General features: G+C 42.3%; 2 protein-coding genes across 2 annotated transcripts; both read right to left on the bottom strand.

Annotated features, from left to right (window-relative positions):
- Positions 1-217: 217 nt before the first annotated feature.
- Positions 218-5479, bottom strand: LOC115254649 (uncharacterized). Its single transcript, XM_062851769.1, has 2 exons — positions 4099-5479; positions 218-1603 (listed from the first exon to the last, which is right to left on the bottom strand). The coding sequence occupies exons 1-2, from the start codon at positions 5405-5407 to the stop codon at positions 1557-1559; spliced, it is 1356 nt and encodes a 451-aa protein (XP_062707753.1). The 5' UTR covers positions 5408-5479; the 3' UTR covers positions 218-1556.
- A 291-nt stretch (positions 5480-5770) lies between these two features.
- On the bottom strand, positions 5771-21795 carry LOC109406081 (uncharacterized). Its single transcript, XM_062851768.1, has 2 exons — positions 13563-21795; positions 5771-13506 (listed from the first exon to the last, which is right to left on the bottom strand). The coding sequence occupies exon 1, from the start codon at positions 19294-19296 to the stop codon at positions 16801-16803; it is 2496 nt and encodes an 831-aa protein (XP_062707752.1). The 5' UTR covers positions 19297-21795; the 3' UTR covers positions 5771-13506; positions 13563-16800.
- Positions 21796-22212: the final 417 nt, after the last annotated feature.

Here is a 22212-nt window from a genome sequence, read left to right as displayed (position 1 = left end):
TAATATTTTGCAATCGTTTGTCAAAATTTAAGAGAGCAAAGGAAGCATCAAAGTTCAAATCAGTTGTACAAAGCATAATATTTTGCAATCGTTTGTCTCAAATTCCGAAAACAAAAATGGCTAGTGTTATTGAAATTATCAGGATCATTACTTCATTAGTGCCTGTTTACGATGGTAGGGGTGAAAAATAGGAAATGATCGTGTCAGCCTCTTGAACAGTCTTCGGAGTAATCTAAGCTTTGACGACAAATCTTTACCAACATCATAATTCCTCAATTCCAGTTCATAATCTACTTCTTCCACTGTAAGGTGGTCCGCGTATGGGTATGTAATAACCATTGCTCCGTATAATATATAAAGATAGAAAAGGATATTGTTCAAAAAAAAAAAAAAAACGATCTACCAATTCATTCACTCACTCAGTTCATTAAACAAATTCAATTAAAAATTCAATAATTTCAACTAACTAGATATTTCAATAAAGGATATGTATAAAAAATAATAAGATAATGTAAGTTATAAAGATGCAGAAAAGGAAAATTCAACAATTATATCATATAATATTCTTCTATTACCTAAGACGCATACACCAAGAACAATCAAATACACAAATTTAACATTCGTGTTTTATTTTACAATGCAAGAACTTCAGTTATAATCAATCCACAAAAAAATATTAATCTGAAAAGGCCTTTTAAACGTTGGGCGCCAATTTGTAGCATCAGCTATTTGATTAGATTCTTACGACCTTTAACCCTGGAATTTTCCAACAAGTGGCTTAAGCGCCACCTCCGTAGAGGACCACTTGTCTGTTACTGTGCCCGGCAAGAAATCCTAACCTCAGGGCAGGTTTCTGGTAAGAATTCAGTTAGGGAAATGAAGTATGAACTAGCGGAGCTGAACGGTATTATAAAGTACTTCCGCTACTCGCGTACGATATAACTACAAAAGGCGGACAGAGACGAAGCGGAGGAACGTCCTAACTTATTCTTAAACGGAACGGTAAGGTTTCGGATAAAGATGGACGTTAGTCTAAACACGACTGATTCGACTGATGTACAAACAAGTTCTGATTTATTCTTCGATCGCTTTCATGTCACAGCATTCAATTTCCCTTTTTCTCTCTCGAACGAGAGGCTCTCTTCTGAACGTGCACTAACACAACAACTCCTCCTTCCTTTAAGAACGAAATCTAATTCAATTTTTAATAAACATTCGAAATCAAAATCCTTTAACATTTTGATACATTTAGATTTATAAAATATACTTAATAATATAGGAAATCACCTTTACGTTTTTTCTTAGCATTTCGATTTGATTTTCGAATTTGTTTCATTTCTTGGTTAATTTCACGCCTATCTATTTGATCTCCGATCGGAGAATCTTCTCTAAAAATAAATGATTCTGCGGGAAAACCGTAAAAATCAGGCTCTTGATCGGAGGAGGCCTCCTCTCCGACATCCGGTTCTCTCCTTCGCTTTCTGGGGTTGACCAGCGCACTCTCGCCGCGTATTACAAAATGTGAGCTAGTTTTGCGGCTGTGATCGTCGGAAATCTTAATCTGTCGTTTGTGCGCAGTAATCAACCTTCCTCCGAGCGATATCTGGAAAACAGTCGAAGAAATTCGTTTGAGATACGTTGCTGGTAACCATCGTCTTATGTCACTCTTGTTAGCGTTTTTATAGTAGATCAGGTCACCGCACTTAAGATCAACGAACTGGTCGTTAAAATGGTCAGTACTTATGGATCTAGTAGGTGAAGAGTCATCATGTCTTTTATTTAAATTATGTTTAAAACTAGTTTTGGGATTGATCAAGTCCAATAGTGTTTTGGGTCTGTATGAAAGGAGTCTCTCAGATGGAAAACAACTTCCATCCTCTTGGCAAGTGTTTCTATAATTCAATAGGAAATAAGAAATTTGTAGGTCCGTTTCTAGCTTCTTCATATCTGGGTCAATTAGAAACTTCTTAAAAACGTCTTTCACTAAACGAACCATGCGCTCTGCCTGCCCGTTGCTTTCAGGGTGATAAGGCGGACTTTTCATCACATTCACCCCTTGTCTTTCAAAAAAATCAACGAAATCCGTAGAATTGAACGGTGGTCCACCGTCTGTCACCAAAACATCCGGCAATCCATATCTGGCAAATACGTTGAGGAAAACTTTGATGACATTTTTGCTATCCGTACTACACTTCATGTATTCGAGCTCAATCCATTTTGTGTAGCTGTCAACAATCACGAGAAACGTTTTGTGGTCCAGGTGAAAAAAATCTGCATGTACTCTGCTGAATGGCTTGTTAGTCGGAATCCATGGTGAATACGCTGCTGGTCTCGTAACCGGAGTCATTTGATTGCATATTCTACAGCGTCCGACATACTCTTCTACATCCTTATTCATCCCGAACCAGTACACCGTTCTACGCGCCAGTTGTTTCATTTCGTTTATTCCGCTATGGTTTCTATGAAGCAGCTTCAACGCATTTGATTTTAAAGTATCTGGAATAATAACACGGTCATGGAACAACACGCATCCCTCTACTTCTTCCAGCTCTTGGTGGTGCGAGTACACGTCCTTGAATCTCCTGTCCAGACGGTTTGGCCATCCTTGTCTTATGTATTCCATGATTTTCACCAAAAACTCATCTCGCAATGTTTCTTTAGCAATTTCTTTGTAGTCGATAGGAAATGTTTCTGTGAAGTTTAGACTTTTTACAAATTCTCGGTCAAAAGCTTTGGGAACAGGCTGCGCAAGGGGAAAACGTGAACAAAAATCTGCATTTGCCATTTTGGAAGAGGGGCGGTATATGATTTCATAGTCGTAAATAGAAAGCTCAATGAAGTAACGTTGCAGCCGTGTTACTGAAATCTGATTTTTGCCTTCTTTGCCGAAAATTCCAATCAATGGCTTATGGTCCGTGTAAATCACAAACCTCATGCCAAAAAGAAACTTATGGAATTTCTTTACCGCACAAACAACCGCCAAAGCTTCCAAATGTAAAATGGGGTACTTCCGTTGTGCATCATTCAGACTAAAAGATGTGAAACAAACAGGGCGCTCTTCTCCATCAATGACATGCGACATCACTCCTCCTAATCCGTAACTTGAAGCATCGGTGGTGACAACAATTGGTTTCGTGGGATCAAAATACTCCAACAGGCACGGTCGAAGGAGAAAACTCTTGCAGTCTTTTAAAGTTTGTTCACATTCGTCTGTCCAAAGGAATCTCACATTTTTCTTTAAAAGACCATAAAGGCACTGGATGCGGGAGGAAAGATTGGGGATAAATTTTGAATAATAATTCAGCAAACCCAAAAATGCCTTGAGCTCTGACACATTTCGCGGAGCTTTCGCTTCGCGAATAGTTTCAATTTTTAGAGGACACGGAGACAGCCCTTTATTCGTCAAAATGTGTCCCAAATATGGCAATTCCGTCACAAAAAACTTACACTTCTTCAAATTAACTTTTATATTAGCTTTGGCCAATCTTTCCAGTACTAAATAAAGTTTTCTTCGACAATCCTCCCAGTCGGTTCCCGCAATCAAAACATCGTCCAAATAACAAAACACATTGTCCAGGCCACCAAGAACTTGGTCCATAACTCTTTGAAAAATGGATGCACTTGATGATGCTCCTTGTGGCAGACGATTGTAAACATATAAGCCCTTTATTGTATTTATTACCATAAATTTTCTGGAGGCTTGCGATAACAAAAGCTGCGTATAAGCACCAGCCAAGTCAAGTGAGCAAAAAACTTTTGATCCTGATAGAGAGGCAAAAAGGTCCTGTGCTACAGGCAATGGGTAGGTATTTGGAATTATTACTTTATTTATGGAAACTTTACAATCGATCACTAAACGGATGGTTTGATCCTTCTTCATCACTATTACCACCGGTGAGGCCCATTCGCTGGTTTCTACCGGTGTAATTACCCCATCTCTCTCTAAAGAATCTAAATGCTCAATGACTTTGTCTCGTAGTCTAAGCGGAACTCCATAAGCTTTTCTAAAAATAGGCTTATCTTCCTTCAAAACAAGATCTCCTTCATACCCAACTATTGGAGATGAAAAATCCCCATCAAATACGGTTGAAAACTTACTTTTCAACTGATCGACCACATTTTCCTCGTCGAGCTTGTTAATGCTCTCGTCCTTAGTCCCCGGATTTGAAAAAACATTTCTCCATCCTGCATAGAAGCAGTCCAACCAGGTGCGGCCCATCAAAGGAGTAAAATCGTTGTCACAACGAAGCACAATCATGTGAAGCTGCTGCAATTTGCCTTTGAGTTGAACTGAGACACTTATTTTTCCTAATACCTTCAATCTCTTGCCATCAATTACTGCCAGTTTCTTGTTACAAGGTAAAAGCTGTCTCTGTCCAAAATTTCTCAGAAAAAGTTCTTCAGAAATGACGGTCTCTGCAGATCCACAATCAATCTCCATTGTCAAAGTATGTTTCTCCACTAACACCTTTACATGACAGGCTTCGTTTATGCGATTGATCGAGGAAATCATCATGCAGGGTAAATCCTCTTCGTCTTCATCATCCGTATAACAAGGTCTTTTAAAATTTGATCCCCCACTTTTGCTACTGCTAGAGGTTTTCTTCGGAGATCCTATGAACTTGACCTCTGCTTGATGCTGTCCTCTACCATGTAACTTATAGCAAAACTTGCGTGTGTGGCCGCTTTTCTTACAGAAAGAGCAAAAATATGTCGGTTTTTCTGAATCATATCTCCGGTCCCCATATCTTCCTTGTTTATGCCTAGGTGAAAATGAAACACTACGATTACCGCTTTTATTTCTACCGCGATACCTATGTTTTGAACTAGAGCGAACTTCCTTCCTACCCAAACGAGCGACTATCGAAGTATTATGATCTTCATCATCCTTCAGAACACTCGTTCTTATGTTAGAAATTTCGTGATTCATTATAAGTTTTTCCGCCCTAGCAGCAGTTAGATCATCCTCATCGCACAAACGCTTCTGAATCTCACGGTTATATACGCCTATCACCAAAAGATCACGAATGGCCCTATCTTTAAAGGTACCGAACCCACATTGTTCTGCTAGAACCTTTACCGCTATCACAAAATCCTCCGATTTTTCATTTCGACCCTGCCTTCTGCTCCAAAACTTGTAACTATTGATCACTTCCGAATCACACTTGTCAAATCTCTTTTTAAGTTGTTCCGTAATCTGCTGGTAAGATAGGGTTTTAACGTCCTGACCGGGAAAAAGCTTTTTGATTTCAGAAAATACCGTTACGCCACACACGGCTAGAAAAGATGTCTTGTAGCGCTCTTCTGGTACATTGTTATTGAGGAACACGTATTCAAGCTGCTCAACGTATTGCGCAAAAGGAATTGAATTCGGCAGGTATGGCTCAATGGTTGTAGACACCGACATTCTTTATTGAAAAATAAAACAAAAACACAAAATAAATCGAACTGCAAAAATATCACTTGGTTTCAAAATTTGGCCACAATACAAAATTCACCAAAACAAACAAAAACAAAGTCACGTACCTTGAACACTGAAGTAGGGTAGGACGGGGCAAGATGGCCACCCGGGGCAAGATGAGCACCCCTCTGTTTTACTACTTTTATGGTGATTTTTGCCCAAACAGCTTCATAATCCATTAGAATAAAGTTCATCCTGTTTGTGAACCTGATATAAGGTACTTCATAACGAACTAATTGAAAAATATCTTCAAATTAGTCAATAGCATGGATTTTGAGCATTTTCTTATAAGAAATCATCAGAATGAAATAAGGTTTTTATGTCACAATATATTTTTTACCGTAATTCTGGTTATCAGCCAACATTACTAGCTTACTGCAAAGCATTTTAACTTACATTAGAAAATATTTTCTAAAAACAAACATGAAAATTTATTCAATTTAAGTTATTACCCTATAGTGGGGCAAGTTGAGCACCCCTGATGGGAATATAGAAAATATTTTGAAATTATTGTAATCCAGTCAATAGTGCCGAACTGTGCCAAACACAAGTTTCCGTGTCCTCTACAACTATTTGGTTGCGTAAATTCAAAAAAATAAGCCACTTAATAATCGTTTATTGTTTTTCGGGTCATTTTGTATAAAGTATTATAACTACATTATTTTTTCAATATTAGAGAAAGAAACTGATCATTTTAGAACGTGATACCATAGCTATAAACAAGATTTACTATATCAATCACTGTGTGGCCAATTTATTGTTAAAATATTAAGATTTTAATGAAGTGCTCTTCTTGCCCCGTGGGGGTGCTCGTCTTGCCCCGCAGCATGTTTGAACTGACCATAAAACATCTTTTTTGTTTAGTCAAAAAAATAATCCTTGTTGTGCATTTTGAACCCTGCCATGTTTATGGGTGGTAGAAAACATGATATAGAAAAGAACTACTGAGAGGTACTTTGAAAAATTGTGATCACTTCCAATAAATTCAACGTGATCCTTAGGGTGCTCATCTTGCCCCGCCCTACCCTACTTCACCTTCAAAAAAATGCTGCCGCCGCAACTCAAAACTGCATGCAGGAAAACAGAGGTAAAATCAACCGTCGTAAGCACCACTGTGAGTTGGTCAAGGTTAACTTCTTGCACAGCAGCCGGCACCAATTCAGCACAAACGTCACCGTCGAAAGTCTCTTCAGAATCAGCTGATCGTGCCTTGGAGGCAGGCCTAAACAATTGATGCACCCTTTATTCAGCAACTGCACTGCACTAGATGTCGTATGGTTGTATGTAGTAGTGTACAGTAGGCTGATGTTGATATTGCAGGTCGCTCAATTGCCGTCTCACAAAATATCCCGTGTGTACTCCGACAAATTATCCGCACTAGCACTCACACATGCAGCGCACCTCATGCATGGATACCGAACGAAGTGAGTGAACTTCGGCCGTCGAGTGATCGATGATTTCGACGAACTCACTCTCGCAACGACCTGTCAGATGGAGTAACTACACGGAGATAAAAGAGAAACAAAATGGTGTAAAGTATGTATCGAAATTATGGTTTGTGCTGAAACGAAGAAATGGCCAACAACGCTGGAAATCATTAATTTCTCAAAAAATTCTAAATAAAATCGTTCGGTAAAATAATTAATCAAAAACAATGCCGCTATGAAAATTCTAAAGATAGATATGCCACTTTCACTATCACTTTATGCGGCTGCAAACACAAAGCACTCTTTGAAATCCAAACAAAAGCGAAGAACAAAAGGTCACCGAATCGATAAAAAAAAAATGCACTTCAAACGACGCTATTTTTCAGCGGAAATCTCCTAGCTCTTCCCAGGGAAAAATGACTTACGCTGAGCACTGGGAATGTAGGGCGAAATAATTAAACACTTAACCGAGTCACTATCGCGAATTCACTTAATCCGTACTTTTCTCGTCGCCAGCTGATATAACTACAAAAGGCGGACAGAGACGAAGCGGAGGAACGTCCTAACTTATTCTTAAACGGAACGGTAAGGTTTCGGATAAAGATGGACGTTAGTCTAAACACGACTGATTCGACTGATGTACAAACAAGTTCTGATTTATTCTTCGATCGCTTTCATGTCACAGCATTCAATTTCCCTTTTTCTCTCTCGAACGAGAGGCTCTCTTCTGAACGTGCACTAACACAACAGCGTAAAGAGGCACCACCATAGATAGAATTATAACAGTTGAAGATCGTCGTTCGATTAGTCACAGTAACTCGCGAGTTTTCATCACTGGCAGAACTCACTCTCACAAATCTCCCTTTTCGCTAGAAGAACGGAAACGGAGGGACTGATTTCCCTAGCAGTCCAACTAGGAGTAAAAATGATACAGCAGAAAGACAACAAAAAATATGACTAATCGAACGACGTGAGAAATCTTTAGTCCCTAGAAAACATGACACACATGGTAGCTAGCAAAACATTTATTAGAGATGGTGTAATCAGTTCATGATGTATTTCAATTAGTCAAATTCACTTTATTAACCCTAGGACATTTTCAGATTCCTTTCCTTCTTCTTCTTCTTATCTCTAAGCTACCTAACGTGTGCGGTGGATTCTAAATATAGCTTCCCTAGTATGTGTGTCTCAAATTATCATGCGCATTAATAAAAGTGGCTACTCACGGTACCGTGGATTCCTCTGCCTTACCGTACTCCAGTTCTGCTTTACCGAAGCTGCCCAGACGATGCGATGCGATATTGCGACAGTACCACTAATTCGGTGCGGCGTTTGCCGGATTACGACCGAAGCGTACTCGTCGTGTTGACCGGCTGGTGATCGTAGTTCGCCGGATATCAAAATGGCGTTCGCTTGACGCCGCTGGTCGACGTGCAATATGGCCGGAAGCGGTTCGTCAGGTATAACGGCGACGGTGCTTCTACAGGCCCGGACGCAATGGTGACGATGCGGTCCCTTTCCGAGTAGCGGTTTCCCGCAACCGGAGAAATTTCAACGAGATGCCGTATAACAATGGATTCGGTGGTCGAGGGGTTCGGGTGATGCGGTCCTTTGCGCGATGCTGGTACGTTGGCGGTTCGATTCCCGTTCGGAACTTGAAACAAAAAGCCGTCGAACGGCTTGATTTCTTTCCCCACTCGCACACGGACTATTGGAACCGCACAACTCTTCTAGCTGAATGCTTAGCCACAACCAGGTTCGCGACACTAAGATTTAATTTAAACTCGCACTCCCGGATCTTCCCACGGTCTCGGTTGAAAATCGAGTGTGGTTCTAGAGCGCCTCAGATAGGTCGCGAGTAATTGTCGTATTCGTGATCGGAGGTTGTTGAACCTTTTAAAAGGACAACGACCTTATGAACCCGATCTTCAAATTCTATAATATCTACGAATGGATGATACCATCTCCTTCCTTCATAATCCTTCGGATCGAGCTATCACTTCATCATTCGTAACTGAATTCCCGTATAAGTTCGGAGTAGAGCTATGAAGTTCGGTGGTGTTCATTTTCTGGATGAACGGCTTGTATGCAAGTTTTAATTATGTATGCGCCTGTGAACTATTTAGTAGGTGTTGAATTGGTTTCCTTTTTAATCTATTTATTTGAATAGTCTAGTGAACTTCCTGAGTGAATATTTAATTTATTACTAAAACCATATAATACAACAAAATCCATTCCATAACAATAGTAATATTTACATTTATGTACAGTTCGCTTAAGAACAACAAATTTATATTTACACAGTAGCCACAATGCTACAATGTGTGCGTCACAGGAAAAATAAGCTGGGTACACTATCGTTGAACGTAGACGGCGGTTTTGATGAAAAATTCAGTTCACTTTTCTTGCACCGGTGGAGTTACACTTAAACGGGAAAACACGTACGGACAATCACCAGTCACTCCGGGAACCAACGGTACTAAATTCGGGAATAACGCGGACGTCCGAATACCACTTTCAGGGTTGTTTATTTCGCGATCGATTAGCTACACATCATAGCCGGTCAATTGTCTATTCAAAACGGTAGGAATATTTGTCTCGTTCTATTCACATCGTGATTTTCGCATTGTTTTAAAACTGAAACTTAACTCTGAGGTTTGCAAGAGTCTTATTTTGTCCAATCAGTGTGTGGATTTTTATCGCGAACCACTGAATGGTCCATGCTCAGCAAGTGATACATTCGCGAATGTAACATTTCATGAACCAACATGCTCGGGAACGCTCTCCGAAATGCTGTTCATTCTCTTGCCCGGTTCGATACGAGAGCGCAATCAAGAGAGAAGATGCTCGATAACGCTAATGAAAGCGATGCATTCGGTAAGAATATGTTATTGCCATAATTCTTTTTTATTGTGACTACACAACCTGCAACGTCATGAATACAGTTAAATTAAATAGTATTTCACGTTTTTAAAGCGAAAACGCTTTAAATACTGATGAAAATAACGATTATTCACAGTTGCCCCAAGCCAACGATGAGCGATCATCGGTAAGTGTTACACTTAGCGATGCCCGCTCATCACCGCAGCTTGTTTATATCGGAGTATCCTCTTTGTGTTCCTTCGTGAACCATGCGACTCGACGAGAGAACATACACCGCTTGGTAATTGAAACAGAACCAACAGAAGGGAAGAAAAACTGCCGAGTGGTTCACTGATCACTTTTTCGTCCAAACACTGGAAAAGCCGGAATATCAGCACACGCACGGCACGCGATGGTTGTTTTATTGCTCCCATCGCCTGACATGCGTTTGTTGCGGAGCGCCTTTGTTACCAACATGCACCGCTTAGGACAAAGCGTTTGTTTTTCGGCGTTATCCGTTTTTCGCACCCTGATCTCATTGCTTTACGAAACACAGTTAAGGAAAAATCGAGTTATTTCAATGTTTATGAAACTCAATTTTCATCAATTACATGTCATTAAATATTGTGCCTGCAGAAAAAAATTGGAAGCGACGTGTCGCTGGACTGCTCACAAATCACCAGCGAAGTTCATGATACATTCATCCAGTGTAGTCTTGATTCACAAAGTGACAAAAATTCTCAAAAAAAATGAAACAAATAAATGAATATTTTGGTATAAGTTGAAGCTCAACTATCAAAAATCCATTATTTAAGGTGATAAATGACAAAATTGCATTATAGAATAACTAAAAATGCGAAATTTTATTAAAAGTTTGAAGTATCTTCGACATGGACCAAGACAACATTACCGGCTAACACACCGTGATTGTTATTTACTTCTACGACGAATTTCCCACCCCCGACGACCCGATGTGGTGCTTATTGTATTTGGTCATGGAAAAGATCGTTTTAAGGAGCTGATCTCGATTTTTTCCCATAATCAACATTCCTGATAAACTCTTTGCCCCACAACGCCCTTTGCCGGTCAATTCCGGATGGCTTTGCACGAAATTAAACACATTTTTGCGCAATCGAGACGGTGACGATCGGAGGATTATGACTGTTGGGAGGGATGTCCGTTTGTCCGCCTTCGATGCCACGGTGGATTGATGCTGAATTGTATATGTCGTTTTGATGGCTTTATTAAATTCAAATGTTATTAAGATGCATTAAAGGAATGTGAACCAACTTATCTAAAAAAGGAAAAATCGTTTCAGATTGAAATGGTAGAACGGTAGCCAGCTCCAACTGGAGGTAAACAATGATGGTTGGTGGCAAAACGTCAGGACTGCAATGACAGTTCAATTGACGTCGCTGGAAATTGTCGCGTCGCTGGACTGTCCAGCGAATTGCAGGTTAGTGCTGCAGCGACAATAGCTGAATAATAGCAGATTACGAAATACCATTCGAGAGCAGAAACTGATTCAATGACAAATTTTTGTTTCAACATTTCATGAGGTCGGCCAAGCCGATCAATGTTACCCCACTGATCAATGATACCCCGTTTTACGGTACTTGAAAGCTAACTAAAGTCTGCGGGGACGGTCGTTTTAATGTACATTGTCGCATTTTCAGCATGTTCGTGCTAAAACTTTTCGAGGACTTCTTGTTCCCTTGACTCTATTTCAAACACATTGTCAAAATATTCCCCGAAGTAAACATTTTTAGATTCCTTACACAATAAACTTTCATTTACGCCATAGGTTGCCACGATTCGTTCAAAATTGTAATATTTCTATCCAAAATGCGGTGGCTAGATTTTGCTATGTGCATACCTTAGTACTAATCGTGCCTACATGTGCACAAAATTACATGAGAATCGGTTGAAAACTGACTGAGTTATAGCAAAAAACAGACTCGCGCAAAAAAGAATCGGGTATAACATTTGAGACTTTCCACGCACCAGCACGAATCCATTTTAATCGATGCCATGCATGCGATGCGATTCCACCGATCCCGTTATCGCACGATCAGATGCGTGCGAGAGAATGTATGGGAAAATGGGAGGTCGCCTAACGTTTTAATCGATATATCATTGTTGCGGTCAATGCACACCTAAATTTTGAATGTTTTGGGAAGCTTAGACTCTCAGGTTTCTAATGGTAAGTTCGGATTTGAAATCGATGGTTGCGAATACAGTGAAAATCGCAATTTAAAGATAAAATTCAAAATGGCGACCAATTTAGAGATGGCTGCGAAAAATTTTTAACTTCAAATGAAAGGTCTATACTTTCCCTTTATAGAAAAGTGAAGTTTTATATATGTTAAAACATTAAATTTTGAGATATTATGCGATAAATTAGGTGCAATTTGTTGAAAAATCGTAATTTTTGCCACCTTGACAAAGTTATAGCAAAAAACAGACTCGCGCAAAAAAGAATCGGGTATAACATTTGAGCCTTCCACGCACCAGCACGAATCCATTTTAATCGATGCCATGCATGCGATGCGATTCCACCGATCCCGTTATCGCACGATCAGATGCGTGCGAGAGAATGTATGGGAAAACGCCTAACGTTTTAATCGATATATCATTGTTGCGGTCAATGCACACCTAAATTTTGAATATTTTGGGAAGCTTAGACTCTCAGGTTTCTAATGGTAAGTTCGGATTTGAAATCGATGGTTGCGAATACAGTGGAATCGCAATTTAATGATAAAATTCAAAATGGCGACCAATTTAGAGATGGCTGCGAAAAATTTTTAACTTCAAATGAAAGGTCTATACTTTCCCTTTATGGAAAAGTGAAGTTTTATATATGTTCAAACATTAAATTTTGAGATATTATGCGATAAATTATGTGCAATTTGTTGAAAAATCGTCATTTTTGTCACCTTGAAAGCCCCTTGTCAAGCGAGGGGCCCATCAATTTAACCCAACCAAAGTGGTGTTTATCCTTTTTTATCATGTTCTAGCGAATAAGCAAGAAAAAATTGAAATCCCAGACTTTATGTAAACGGCGGCCTGGATTCAGCGAGAATTACTCCACTCAAAAAAACACACAACCGAAAATATTCAAAGTGCCATAACTTTTTTGTACTTTTTTTTACCATTATGAAATTTCTACAGATGGTAGCTAACAGAATAAACTTTATTCTCACAAAATATCACGAAGGTAAAAAAAAAATAGCTTTTTGAGATATTTATTTTTGAGTAACAAAATTCAGTTTTTTTTAGAAGAAAATATAAATAAATTTTCCAATGTGTATTTTTCTGAGAGCCGCTGTTGGTTTTTGAACCAACGGGTACTGAAAGGGTTGCTTCCGTGATTAGAATCACCGTATGGAAACACAGGTATTTGATGCAGTTGAACGGTAGATTATAATTTCCCTGTTTAGTGGTTATGAACATACATATAAATAGTTAATCATCCATAGATTTGATAGTGTACATATTTGTGTGATTTTTGTTGTGTGTCCTTAGTATGTCATAATATCAAATAAAGTAACTAACGTTTAGTCCCTCAAGTAGTTATCTCGTTCGTCTTGTCTTAGTCTTAGTCTGTTTGGTTCGGGTAGCTACATATATAATTATAAATTTCATGATTTGTGTGGAAGAAATTCTATAAATTGTAGGCTTACCGGTCTTGAAGTACTTCTGTATATAGTTGTAGGTTAGATTTCAGTTCGATGACTGTCAAATTCAACAAGTAGACTAAGAAATATGTTAAGCTAATTTTAAGTTCAATTAAGTAGTTTATGTAAGTTTACCTTGTTACTAATAGTATTAAGCCCAGATATTTGTAGCAACTGAGACGATAATTCGATATATTGTAACAACTTCTAATGGATAGGGATAATTCACTTGCTTCTGCACTTGTTCACGCTTGGGGTTGTTTTGGTTTTCTTCTACTCACCGGTTGACAGCTGAACATTACCTGTCGCTCAGACATCCGCGGGTGGTGTGTGTGAGGCGCAAGGTTGCTGTGTAGAAGGTGAGCGCTAACGGCGATGTGTTCGCCAACACTCCCCCGCGTACGTTGATCACCCGATCAACTACTCCTCATCGCGTCTAACGTCTAAAACAGCTAGCTTGACTACCGGCCTTACGTAGACGCCAGCCGCGGTCCTAACTGTTGCCGATCTTACCTTTCCATCCCGACCTGGATGGATCGCAATAATCCTCCCTTTGGGCCAGCAATTCCGAGGAAACGTCGAGTCTACGATCACGACTACGTCGCCGATCTTTACCGGAAGCGCATTGGAATCGTACCATTCGGTCCTTCTTGTTATTTCCGGTAGATACTCCACGATCCATTTTTTCCAAAACTGGTTAGCGATGACCTGGGATGTACGCCAGCACTGACGTACGATGACACCGCTGTCGTCTAGCGTAGTTAGCGGTTTGGTTCCGTTGGATGTTCCCAACAGAATATGGTTGGGAGTGAGAGCTGGAGCGGTGTTTTCTTCAATCGGAACATGTGTTAGCGGCCTCAAATTGAGCGTGTTCTCGATTTCGACCAACGCGTTACGTAGAACTTCATCTGACGGTCGACGAGGCAAATTTAAAGCTTTCAAACTGTTCTTTACACTGCGAATCAGTCTCTCCCAACACCCACCCATATGCGGTGACAAAGGCGGGTTGAAGGACCAAGCTGGTGAATTCTCTCATCATGACTTCCAAGTCGAGCTCCTCTTTCACGCGATTCAACTCCTTGCTTGTGCCAACAAAGTTAGTCCCACGATCGCAATATATATGACGGGGAACTCCACGGCGGGCAATCATGTTACGAATGGCCATAACGCAGGAAGCTGTGTTGAGAGAGTGCGCTATCTCAATGTGTACCGCCCGCGTTGTCATACAGGCGGCTAGCATTCCCCAACGTTTCTCAACTCTACGACCGACACACACCTCCATTGGCCCGAAATAATCAATTCCTACATGGGTGAATGGCCTCGAGTAAGCAGCTAATCTGGCATTGGGCAGATCAGCCATAATAGGAATGCTTGGCGTTGCTTGATAGTTCTTGCATAGTTGACAGTTTCTTCTCACTTTGGTGCAAGAGACTCGTACTCGGGGAATTCGGGACCAGTGAACCATCTGCTGCTTTCGGTGAGGTCTGGTCTTCCCTGCCATTTCGTGGCGTCATCCGCTACGTTGTCCTTCGTTGAAACCCAGTGCCATTCCGCTGCTTCCGTCGTATCGAGGAGCTCACTAACTCGGTGTGCCACAAACTGTGTGAACCGACGGTGGTCTGAGTTAATCCAACACAGGACATCCCGAGAATCAGTCCAAAAATAGCGTCGACTTGCTTGGGTGGACATGGATTCACTAACCGTTTGGGCGAGTCTTGCGCCAAGAACGGCAGCTTGTAGTTCAAGCCTTGGAATAGACTGGAATTTTAACGGAGCTACTCTGGTTTTCGCTGTAACGAGAGTACATTCTATTTCGTCGTTCCCTGGAAATCTTAGATACGATACAGCAGCGAATGCAGTCTCACTGGCATCAACAAACGTGTGGAGCTCTGTTCTGATGTCGGAAAAATCCTTGAGGTGATAGCACCGAGGTATTTGTACACTTTCTACTTCAGGTAGTACTCTCAGCCAGGTTTGCCACTTCAAAAACAGAGAGTCATGGATCTCTTCATCCCATTGAGTTCCGGAGCGCCAGATTTCCTGTAGGAGAACTTTCAGGTAAATGAGAAAGTGGGCAATTAAGCCGAGAGGGTCAAATATCGACATCAGCACCTTCAATACTTCTCGTTTCGTAGGACATCGGCGTTCTGCAAGCAGTGCTTCATCGTAGCGAGTCCAGCCTACTCTGAACGTGAACGTGTCCTTTTCAGTGCACCACCATAGTCCCAGAACTTTCTCTGTCACCATTTCAGCGGACAGATCGAGGTTCTTCGTCTCCGCATCGTGTCCTCCTAGTGCTTCCAAAACCGCAGAAGAGTTGCTTATCCAGTTCCGAATCTCGAATCCGCCTTGGGAATGAATATAGTTCACCTGATGCGCCATACGGACTGCCTCTTTCTCCGTTTTAACGCTCACCATCATGTCATCCACGTAGTGCCGTTTGATGATGGCTTCGACCGCCTGTGGATATTTGCCAATGAATCGTTCCGCATTCAGATTTTTGACAAATTGTGCGCTACTAGGCGAGCAACACGCACCGAAAGTCATAACACACATTTCGAAAACGGCTGTCTCTCCAGATTCGTCCTTCCAGAAGAAACGTTGACATGGCCGATCTTGTTCCCGAATCTGTACTTGGTGGAACATCTCGCGAATGTCACCAGTTAGTCCAATCCGATGTTCTCGAAAATGTAGAAGTATGGAGAAAAGCGTACACACCTGATCAGGGCCCTTCAAAAGAGCAGAATTTAGCGATACTCCGAATACCATGGCAGCCGCGTCCCAGACAATGCGAACTTTTCCCGGCTTATTTGGGTTGAACACCGGAAACACAGGTAAATACCAGGCACGGTTGACTGGCCGTTCTTCTTCTTCCTTGGATAGCTGTCGAATGTACCCTTTTGCAGTATACTCGGTTATCTTTTGGTTCAGAGCTAGGGCTAGGTCTGGATTCTTGCTCATTCGCTTTTCCAATAAGCGAAAACGCCGAAGCGCCATCGACCGACTATTTGGTAGACGCATATCATCGTACCGCCAAAGTAACCCTGTTTCATAACGTTCACCGGTGAAAGTGGTTAATGATTCAAGCATTTTGCAGCTTCGCTGGTCTTCTGACGAGAGTAGGGCTTACCTCGGCTTTGCTACGCCCAGGCTATCGAGCGCGAAATATTCCTTCATGGCTTGATGCAAATCTTCATCCGAATGATCATTGCGAGATCCTACATGGAAGGAATAATGCACCATATTCGGAGTATTTCGCCATCGCTTCCGCCACACACGGTCCAACCCAGTCGAGTTTTTATTGCTATGGGTTGTTCTATTGTTCCTTCTCTACACTGCAGCACAATGCTTATATGAGCATGCTTGAGCCCGATCAAAATTCTTGGACGGGCATTCTCGTATGACTCGATAGGAAGTCCTCGCATATACGGATCATTTTCCTGGCGTCTAATGATTGTCGTGGCAGCTGAAGCTCCTTTACCGTTCGTACTTCATCCAGCTTAAACTTCTTTGCTTCGTTAAACGTGCCTGAAATCGCAACGGTAATGACACGGGAATCCTTTTCGCACCGCTCGGTACCACCAGTCCATCGAAGATACAGCGGACTTTCAACTCCATCCAGCTCCAGCTCGTCAGCAAGGTCTTGGTCCATGAGGCTCAGCTTTGAACCTTCATCCAAGAAGGCGAATGTCCGGACGCACCCATTCTTTCCGTGGAGGGTGATTGGGAGGTAGCGAAAAAGGGAACTGTTGGAACTAGACCGGTGACTGTTACACTCGTGCCGAATGGAAGGGGGCTCTTGCTGCTCTTTGTCTATGACAGTTGCCGCATCGCTCCTGATTTGATTCTCATTGTGGAGTAACTCATGATGCTTTCGCGTACAACCATTTTTCCTACACGGCTTGGCCCTACACATCCCATTGTGTTTTCCCAGGCAGCGACGGCATAGATTGAAGTCTCGTACAACAGCCCACCTTGAGTCTCTAGGCAGCTCCAGAAATTGTTTGCATTTTTCAATTGCTTTGCAAGTGGACTTGCAAACCAAACAGTCGTCCGTATTCTTTCGAGGAGTCTCTATTTCGGGATAGAGTTCTGTTTCGATTGGCTCTAGATGCGCATTTAGAAATCCTGTGCTTTTCTTGGATGGCCGTGACTCGTTCCGCATAGGCTTGGAATCCGGAACTCCGGGAATGGTTACAGTGCTAGCCGCTTCTGCTAACGAATAGATCCAGTTACCGAAAGTCGCCAAATTGGCTCTTGGAAGTGTGTGCCGATATCTGGCCCAGTCAAGCTTGATCGATGATGGCAACCTGCAGACTAGCTGATGCAACAATGACACATTATACATGTGCTCCTCCAGTTCGCATGCATCTACAATAGCACAGAAGTTTTGAACTTCTACGGCGAAGTCCATTATAGTCTCAAGCTTATCTTCTTTCAGCGGCGGTAGAGCTGTAATCTTAGCTATCAGGGAGTGAACGATAGCTTCCGGCTGCCCAAATCTCATCCGCAGTGTGTCGAGCACCCCTTTCGCGTTGGAGGGATGCATCAAACGGCTTTTAACTGCTTCGTATGCTTTACCTGTCAAGCTCTTCTGCAACCGGACTGCGTTCTCTGCATCCGTAAACCCACACATAGCAGTTGTGTTGGAATATGATGAGAAGAAAATAGGCCATTCTTCTGGTTTCCCCGAAAAATTTGGCAGATCCTTCGAGATAGCTTGACGCGCAGCTAATTGCTTCTTGGTTAGAGGACATGGGTCGTCGAAGTCTTCCTCAAGTCGAGGTTCCCTTCTTGAGCATGGAGGATCTAACGGAACGCGCGTAGAATCGTAGTAATGCCCTGTTGCGCAAGAGTGATCTGTCTGTCGGTTTCTCAACGAAGGCTGTACTGTTCTATCGAACGCTGCACGTTGACCACCGTCGATATCTACGGTTGATCTCACTGGATTTGCAACAGCACTGGACATTGCTCTGACAGAGAAAGTTCTACCGATTGTCTGCTGCTCCTGTTGTGCAGAAAGCGACTGTCCTCTCGGGATTGGCAGGTGATACAAGCCCGCTAACATACTTGGATTCTGCGTAGAGTGCCTTTCGGGTTCGAATATTTCTGGATAGTTCAACGCACTTTCTTCTTCATGGCAAGTTTTGTTGCCTCGCACCCAATCGCGCACTCGGCTCATGCTGGAACTAACCTTAGAACTTGCCGACCTAGAACTCCTCTCGCTGACTGCTTCCTCCAATAGAGCGTACTTCCTTTCCAGAAACTCTTTTGCCAATCTTTGCTCCTCCTCCAGCTTCTGCATTTGTAGCTTCAGCAGTGTCCTCGAAGATCTGCGGGATGAAGAAGATGACACAACACTGGCTGGTACCCTATTGTCCTTTTCCCGGTCGCTGATTTGATGTTGCCCCTCGTCGTTAACGTTCTGCTTCTCTGCGGCTACAACGGAAGTTTGTTGGTTTTTCTCCTTCGACGCGTTTGACGTTTTCTGCGCATCCGTAGTTTCACCCGTTGGTTGAAGATGTTTGCTGGAAGTAGATCCCGATCGCTGAGCCCATTTTGCTGATATGCACTTTGGACAGCTCCAACTATGATCTGCTACCTCCTCCGTAACTCCAACACAACCAAAGTGGTGCCACTTATCGCAGTTATCGCACTGCACCATCTCATCACTATCCGGCCCTTTGCATGATTTGCAGGTCCGACCAGCTAATGTCCGATCCCCTACTGATATTTCCACAGGAGCTCCCGTGACCACAATCGACACATCACCACTTTCAACCACTTCATCACCTTTGGTTTTGGGGCTCTTAGCCCTTTTTGACAGCTTGACGTTTTTCCCGGAACCGTGCGCTTCGCGACTCGACATCTCGTAAACGAAAATTGTAATATGTGTTACCGACACATCAGAACAATTTCATAACTGAACCCACAGTATGGATACCAAGAAAGTTCCCTAAAATTATCTAGATAGGAGCTTTGTAATTTTTGTCAAGAATTTAAGGAAAATATAGATAGGAAACACATAACACAACGAACAGTATAACACTTACCCCCTTCTACGTCCACGACAAACGAGAACGTCTCACATCTTTACACGAATTGTATTTTTCTAAGAACGTGGCAACCCTGTCTACAATGACAGTTCCGGGCATGGGTTGTTGAGAGGAGAGGGACGAGAGAGAGAGAGAGAGAGAAGGAAGAGGAGAGGAAAAGGTGAAAAAAAAGGAGCTAGACGATGAGGAGGCAGAAAGTATCCGATGCACGAAGACGACGGTTGGACATTTTATATCAGGTCGGACTCGAAAAGTGCGGTGAGAGATCCACGAGAAATAGAAGCTGGCGCATTGAAGATTATCCGGTGAACGTGTGGAACGGAGTTTCCGTACTCTCTGTGGAAAACCGGAAGGAATTAGTGCCCATTTCGATAGTGCAGAAGGGACCCAGTACGACGCTGATTCGGGAAGTAACCAGGCCGAGTGGAACTGGTGGGTCTGGATCCGGACGCCGAACATACACCATCTTGACTGTTCGCACCCCATATCCAACGTGTGGTTAGGTCGGCGAGCTCAGTGCCGGTGATCAGTGAGTTGTGCTATCACTGGATCACACGCCACGAGGGTTCGGTGACGGACGTTCTTGCGGTGAGGGTGACGGTGAGGTCCGTGGGCTTGCCCCGCTTGCCGCCACTCAAAATCCTATGGGTCACCACCCCGTCGGCGGGCGCTGGGACGTCGACGAAGATTGCAAAACTTTTCCGAAACCCACACCCATCCCCTGGTGACGACCTCCACCGAACGAGAACCGAAGGACCCCGGACCGAGAACCCTGGAGGACCGAAATCCACCTGCTACGGACCACCACCACGGAAATGCCCAGGAGGAACAATCTGAAAGGCGATACGGAACCTGAATGCATGCAACGGATGATTCCCCAGCGTGGTTGCTGAGGTCCGAAGGACAAAAACTGGCAAGTAAGAAACCTAACCTCTCCTCTCTCGACACGACCTACTGGATCTAAACGGCCGCAACGAATGTCACACACACACACACACACCCTCACACACGCACACATACACACACACACCATGATTTTTGTAAATAAATATGTTTAAGTCTACTTTTGTATTGTATTGTCGTTTTTTCAATGTCTGACCGCCTTGGTGTCCCTATCAGTGGGTCTGCTATCCTTTGTTTTGTCCACCTCTGTTCCGATACAACGGTAAGTGAGTTTCTCGAGGCAAGCAGTCGCCGACCCTGAGGGGTATAGCCGCGGGGCTAGCCGGAATTAACATATGTTGGTTTTTGAACCAACGGGTACTGAAAGGGTTGCTTCCGTGATTAGAATCACCGTATGGAAACACAGGTATTTGATGCAGTTGAACGGTAGATTATAATTTTCCTGTTTAGTGGTTATGAACATACATATAAATAGTTAATCATCCATAGATTTGATAGTGTACATATTTGTGTGATTTTTGTTGTGTGTCCTTAGTATGTCATAATATCAAATAAAGTAACTTACGTTTAGTCCCTCAAGTAGTTATCTCGTTCGTCTTGTCTTAGTCTTAGTCGGTTTGGTTCGGGTAGCTACATATATAATTATAAATTTCATGATTTGTGTGGAAGAAATTCTATAAATTGTAGGCTTACCAGTCTTGAAGTACTTCTGTATATAGTTGTAGGTTAGATTTCAGTTCGATGACTGTCAAATTCAACAAGTAGACTAAGAAATATGTTAAGCTAATTTTAAGTTCAATTAAGTAGTTTATGTAAGTTTACCTTGTTACTAATAGTATTAAGCCCAGATATTTGTAGCAACTGAGACGATAATTCGATATTGTCTATCCGGTTGGAATCAAGACCGACATTCAATCAAAAATTGTCATTTTCTTGGTCCACAAGTGTCGCAACTGTTTCGCATCTAGTGAGCTGTGTTGCTGACAACAACGGGAAGGATGCGCACTACTTTTGACATGATTATAAAACGTCGCGAGTTGGGTCGCGTCGCAACTTGATTGTGCGAAGTCCGGTTTGGTGGCGGCCCGACAATATATTGTAACAACTTCTAATGGTTAGGGATAATTCACTTGCTTCTGCACTTGTTCACGCTTGGGGTTGTTTTGGTTTTCTTCTACTCACCGGTTGACAGCTGAACATTACCTGTCGCTCAGACATCCGCGGGTGGTGTGTGTGAGGCGCAAGGTTGCTGTGTAGAAGGTGAGCGCTAACGGCGATGTGTTCGCCAACAGCCGCCATATATTAATCTACAACTTTTCCAAAGACAGTTTTCCGATCAAACAAGCAGTTTCAGTGATATATTTTTTTTATTTGCATGTGCTCCATTTTTTCATAGGCCCTATTTGAAAGTAAGTCAAGACTCCATAAGTAGTTTTAGTATGAAAAAATGGTTATTTATTTTGATTTGAGCAGCTGTGCAAAATTATAAGAAAATCAAAAATGTAAAATTAAAATATTTGGCTAATTTTCGTGCTGCTTCGTGGAAAGCCACATTTGGTAATTTTCAAGCACATAGCATGCATGAGCATGAGCATGAGCATGAGCATAGATGACCGCACAATTCGTAGTTGCTACTCCGTGATTGACCAGAGCAATCGAAATTGCACAAGGAACCAATGAATAGGGCTTGGGACTAGCTTACTATTCTCAATGTACACAGTTCGAGAGCTCTCAACTTTAATAAGGTCAATAACGGCGCCGGCCACGTCCTTACGGTCATCGAGGATGGAAGGGAATGTTAGTAAGACAAACGTTGTTATAAAGAC

The sequence above is a fragment of the Aedes albopictus genome, chromosome 2, assembly GCF_035046485.1.
Source record: "Aedes albopictus strain Foshan chromosome 2, AalbF5, whole genome shotgun sequence".
Taxonomy (NCBI): domain Eukaryota; kingdom Metazoa; phylum Arthropoda; class Insecta; order Diptera; family Culicidae; genus Aedes; species Aedes albopictus.
The sequence above is the reverse complement of the archived record's forward strand: the minus strand, read 5'-3'. Positions and strand labels throughout refer to the sequence as shown.

Bases quoted from the DNA above. Each gene is read 5' to 3' on its own strand.
- LOC109406081 (XM_062851768.1), bottom strand. From the start codon at position 19,296: ATGTCGAGTCGCGAAGCGCACGGTTCCGGGAAAAACGTCAAGCTGTCA.
- LOC115254649 (XM_062851769.1), bottom strand. From the start codon at position 5,407: ATGTCGGTGTCTACAACCATTGAGCCATACCTGCCGAATTCAATTCCT. The intron at 1,604-4,098 runs GTAAGTTTTCAA...ACTGTTTTCCAG, and splicing joins TGTGGTCGATCAGTTGAAAA to ATATCGCTCGGAGGAAGGTT.